The 6,000-nt window shown below is 47.6% G+C and overlaps 1 protein-coding gene across 1 annotated transcript in view; it reads right to left on the reverse strand.

The window, feature by feature from the left end:
* Nucleotides 1-583, reverse strand: part of LOC142490607 (uncharacterized) — a 104,292-nt gene extending 103,709 nt beyond the window's left edge. Inside the window, exon 1 of the mRNA XM_075593024.1 lies at nt 482-583. Coding sequence (XP_075449139.1) covers nt 482-583 — 102 coding nt within the window. The remainder of the gene's footprint in view (nt 1-481) is intronic.
* Between the last annotated feature and the right edge of the window lie 5,417 nt (nt 584-6,000).

Here is a 6,000-nt window from a genome sequence, read left to right on the forward strand (position 1 = left end):
CAATGATGACACTGGGGTTTTTTTTTGTTTGCCTTCCTCTGGATCAATAAGTAAGTATAGATATAGGATAAAGTATCTGTTGTCTAAATTTAGCATAGGTTGAACTTGATGGACCTACTGTATGTCTTTATTCAACCTCATCTACTATGTAACTATGCAACTACTGTATATAACATAAAATCACAGAAGAGGAAAAATACCAATGGATAAACAAGCCTTAAAGTAGCAGTCTAAGCTGCCGGTTTTTTAATTTCTTCTCCCCCCCTCTCCTTTTTAATACAATTCACAAAACGATAAGTAATTAGCTAAGTTGCTGTTCGATCTGTTCTCCTGTGATCAATCGGCAAAGATTCGGCTCGGGGGTTCACTAAATGGCTGTCAGTGCAGCAGAAGAGGACCAATGATGCAAAGTTCTGTGTGGAAGATCATGTGACCAGACAGTCACAAGATATAATTAGTGCGTCCACATATCCTTCCTCACCATGCTCCAGCTCATAGCTTCCATGTGTCTATCCTCACCATGCTCCAGCTCATAGCCTCCAAATTGGTCTGTCCTCACAATACTCCAGTTCATAGCCTCCATCTGTCCCTACTCACCAAACTCCAGCTCATAGCCTCCATGTGTCTATCCTCACCATGCTCCAGCTCATAGCCTCCATCTGTCCATCCTTACCATGCTCCAGCTCATAGTTTCCATCTGTCCCTCCTCACCATGCTCCAGCTCATAGCCTCCATCTGTCCCTCCTCGCCATGCTCCATCACCATGCTCCAGCTCATAGCCTCCATCTGTCCATCCTTACCATGCTCCAGCTCATAGTTTCCATCTGTCCCTCCTCACCATGCTCCAGCTCATAGCCTCCATCTGTCCCTCCTCTCCATGCTCCAACTTATAGCCTCCACATGTCCTTCCTCACCATGCTCCAGCTCATAGCCTCCATCTGTTGCTCCTCATCTTGCTCCAGCTAATAGCCTCCACCTGTCCCTCCACAACATACTCCAGAGCATAGCCTCCATCTGTCCCTCCTCGCCATGCTCCAGCTCATAGCGTCCACATATTCTTCCTCACCATTCTCCAGCTCATAGCCTCCATCTGTCCCTCCTCACCATGCTCCAGCTCAAAACCTCCATCTGTCCCTCCTCACCATGCTCCAGCTCATTGCCCCCATATGTCTTCCTTACCATGCTCCAGCTCATAGTCACGACCTGTCTCTCCTCACCATGCTCCAGCTCATAGCCTCCATTTGTTTCTCCTCACCATGCACCAACTCATAGCCTCCATCTTTCCCTTCTCACCATGTTCAAACTCATAGCCCCTATCTTTCCATACTCTCCATGCTCCAGCTCCAGCTCATAGCCTCCATCTAACCCTCCTCACCATACTCAAGCTCATAGTCACCACCTGTCTCTCCTCACCATGCTCCAGTTCATAGCCTCCATTTGTTTCTCCTCACCATGATCCAGCTCATAGCCTCCACCTGTTCCTCCTCACCATGTTCAAACTCATAGCCCCTGTCTTTCCATACTCTCCATGCTCCAGCTCCAGCTCATAGCCTCCATCTAACTCTCCTCACCATACTCAAGCTCATAGCCTCCAACTTTTTCTCCTCACCATGCTCCAGCTCATAGCCTCCATCTGTTCCTCCTTACCATGCTCCAGCTCATAGCCTCCATCTGTTCCTCCTTACCATGCTCCAGCTCATAGACTCCATCTGTCCCTCCTCACAATTCTCCAGCTCATAGCCTCCATCTGTCCCTCCTCACCATGCTCAAACTCATAGCCCCTATCTGTCCATACTCACCATACTCAAGCTCATAGACTCCAACTTTCTTTCTTCACCATGCTCCAGCTCCTAGCCTCCATCTGTCCCTCCTTACCATGATCCAGCTCATAGCCTCCATATGCCTGTTCTCATAATGCTCCAGCTCATAGCCTCCATTTGTTCTTCCTCGCCATGCTCCAGCTCCCAGCCTCCATCTGTCCCTCCATACCATGATCCAGCTCATAGCCTCCACCTGTTCCTCCTCACCATGTTCAAACTCATAGCCTCTATCTGTCCATACTCTCCATGCTCCAGCTCATAGCCTCCATCTGTCCATCCTTACCATGCTCCAGCTCATAGTTTCCATCTGTCCCTCCTCACCATGCTCCAGCTCATAGCCTCCATCTGTCCCTCCTCGCCATGCTCCATCACCATGCTCCAGCTCATAGCCTCCATCTGTCCATCCTTACCATGCTCCAGCTCATAGTTTCCATCTGTCCCTCCTCACCATGCTCCAGCTCATAGCCTCCATCTGTCCCTCCTCTCCATGCTCCAACTTATAGCCTCCACATGTCCTTCCTCACCATGCTCCAGCTCATAGCCTCCATCTGTTGCTCCTCATCTTGCTCCAGCTAATAGCCTCCACCTGTCCCTCCACAACATACTCCAGAGCATAGCCTCCATCTGTCCCTCCTCGCCATGCTCCAGCTCATAGCGTCCACATATTCTTCCTCACCATTCTCCAGCTCATAGCCTCCATCTGTCCCTCCTCACCATGCTCCAGCTCAAAACCTCCATCTGTCCCTCCTCACCATGCTCCAGCTCATTGCCCCCATATGTCTTCCTTACCATGCTCCAGCTCATAGTCACGACCTGTCTCTCCTCACCATGCTCCAGCTCATAGCCTCCATTTGTTTCTCCTCACCATGCACCAACTCATAGCCTCCATCTTTCCCTTCTCACCATGTTCAAACTCATAGCCCCTATCTTTCCATACTCTCCATGCTCCAGCTCCAGCTCATAGCCTCCATCTAACCCTCCTCACCATACTCAGGCTCATAGTCACCACCTGTCTCTCCTCACCATGCTCCAGTTCATAGCCTCCATTTGTTTCTCCTCACCATGATCCAGCTCATAGCCTCCACCTGTTCCTCCTCACCATGTTCAAACTCATAGCCCCTGTCTTTCCATACTCTCCATGCTCCAGCTCATAGCCTCCATCTTACTCTCCTCACCATACTCAAGCTCATAGCCTCCAACTTTTTCTCCTCACCATGCTCCAGCTCATAGCCTCCATCTGTTCCTCCTTACCATGCTCCAGCTCATAGCCTCCATCTGTTCCTCCTTACCATGCTCCAGCTCATAGACTCCATCTGTCCCTCCTCACAATTCTCCAGCTCATAGCCTCCATCTGTCCCTCCTCACCATGCTCAAACTCATAGCCCCTATCTGTCCATACTCACCATACTCAAGCTCATAGACTCCAACTTTCTTTCTTCACCATGCTCCAGCTCCTAGCCTCCATCTGTCCCTCCTTACCATGATCCAGCTCATAGCCTCCATATGCCTGTTCTCATAATGCTCCAGCTCATAGCCTCCATTTGTTCTTCCTCGCCATGCTCCAGCTCCCAGCCTCCATCTGTCCCTCCATACCATGATCCAGCTCATAGCCTCCACCTGTTCCTCCTCACCATGTTCAAACTCATAGCCTCTATCTGTCCATACTCTCCATGCTCAAGCTCATAGCCTCCATCTGTCCCTCCTCACCATGCTCTAGCACATAGCCTCCACCTTTCTCTCACCATGCTCCAGCTCATAGCCTCCATCTGTCCCTCCTCACCATTCTCCAGCTCAAAGCCTCCATCTGCCCTTCCTCACCATGCCCAAGCTCATAGCCTACATCTGTCCGTTCTCACAATGCTCCAGCTCATTAGTCTCCATCTGCCCATCCTCACCATTATCCAGCTCATATCCTCCATATGTCAATCCTCTCCATGCTCCAGCTCATAGCCTCCACCTTTCTCTCCTCACCATGCTCCAGCTCATAGCCAACAATCGATCCGTCCTCACCATGTTCCAGCTTATAGGCTCCATCTATCCCTCCTCACAATCCTCCAGCTCATGGCATCCATCTGTCTATCATCACAATGCTCCAGCTCATAGCCTCCAATCCGTCCATCCTCACTATGCCCAGCTCATAGCCTCCATCTGTCCCTCCTCACCATGCTCACGCTCATAGCCTCCATCACCATGTTCCTCCTCACCATGCTCCAGCTCATAGCCTCCATCTGTCCCTCCCCAAAAATATGTCCATCAGACACAGTAATACATCCAGTCAACCATCACATTTATACTAACTTTTGACTGCAATTATATCAATTTCTTGGATGTGACTCAAAAACGGTCTCCCCTATTCCCAGATGGTATTTGCAGTATTTATAAAATGTTTGCTAGGAAGTAATACATTGAGAGTTACCTCTCGTTTTCAAGTATGTCCTGGGCATAGAGTTAAGATGACAAATAATACATGGTTATAAATACAGTTACATAAGTGTGCAGGGTATACATTATATACAGTTAGGTCCGGAAATAATTGGACACTGACACAATTTTCATAATTTTGGCTCTGTACGCCACCACAATGTATTTGAGATGAAACAACCGTGATGCAATAAAAGTGCTGTTTTTCAGCTTTAATTCAAGGGGTTGAACAAAAATATCGTATGAAACATTTAGGAATTGCAACTATTTTCATACACAGTCCCCTTTTGTCAGGGGCTCAAATTTAATTGGACAAATTAACACAATCATAAATAAAATGTTCATTTTTAATATTTTGTCGAGAATCCTTTGCAGGCAATGACTGCTTGAAGTCTGGAACGCATGGACATCACCAAATGCTGGGTTTCCTCCTTTGTGATGCTTTACCAGGCCTTTACTGCAGCTGTCTTCAGTTGTTGTTTGTTCATGGGTCTTTCTGCCTTACGTTTTGTCTTCAGCAAGTGAAATGCATGCTCGATCGGGTTGATAACAGGTGATTGACTCGGCCATTGCAGAATATTCCACTTCTTTGCCTTAAAAAACTCCTGGGTTGCTTTCGCAGTATGTTTTGGGTCATTATCCATCTGTTAAGTGAAGCGCCGTCCAATCAACTTCGCTGAATATGAGCAGACAATATATCCCTATACACTTCAAAATTCATCTGGCTGCTTCTGTCTTCTATGTAAAGGGGGGTTAAGGCTGCACACCACAATATATAAACAAATACATACAGTTTACCGGTGCTGCTGGTTCAAGGAAGTACCTGCCAGGAATTTCCAAAGTACACTGAGGAAAAAAGAGAGATCCAGCGCTACACGGATTTCAAGATAATGAATTTATTGTGCCACACGACGTTTCGACCAACAGGTCTTTTTCAAGTGACAAGGCATACTCAAATGAGGGTCTACCTAGTATATATCCCTCCAACATTAATCAAACAAGTGAAAAACAAGTGAAAACAGTTACATAATCACCCCAGCTGCTCCCAGTCCGCTTCCCCTGATCAGTTCTATCTCCTTGCATAGCCATAACAGTCCATGAGAGTTCATTTCCGGTTCCTGTGTCCATTTCCGGTCTGTGCGTTCCAGTGACGTCACAGGACTCTTCTGCGCATGCCCATGCATTCCAGCATCATCATCGTCGCCCCATCGATCTACAGTGACGTCAGTCTTCTTGCCTGAGTAGTTTATCCTTCCCTCGTGCTGCTGTGGGGGCTGTGTGTTCGCTCTATGAGCTGTAAGCCTTCCATCCTTCTGCGTCTAGATGTGGGAGGTGCTCCTGCGTCCTGTTTCTTCACTGTGCTTCTGTCTTCTGTCACATCATCAATAAATACTAGTGACCCAGTGCCATTGTAAGCCATGCATGCCCATGCCATCACACTGTCTCCACCATATTATACAGATGATGTGGTATGCTTCAGATCATGAGCCGTTCAAGCCTTCTCCATATTTTTTTCTTCCCATCATTCTGGTATAGGTTGATCTTAGTTTCATCTGTCCAAAGAATACTGTTCCAGAACTGGGCTGGCTTTTTTAGATATTGTTTGGCAAAGTCTAATCTGGCCTTTCTATTCTTGAGACTTATGAATGGTTCGCACCTTGTGGTGAACCCTCTGTATTTTCTCTCGTGAAGTCTTCTCTTTATGGTAGACTTGGATAATGATATGCCTACCTCCTGGAGAGTGTTCTTCACTTGGCTG

This window comes from Ascaphus truei, chromosome 3, assembly GCF_040206685.1.
Source record: "Ascaphus truei isolate aAscTru1 chromosome 3, aAscTru1.hap1, whole genome shotgun sequence".
NCBI lineage: Eukaryota > Metazoa > Chordata > Amphibia > Anura > Ascaphidae > Ascaphus > Ascaphus truei.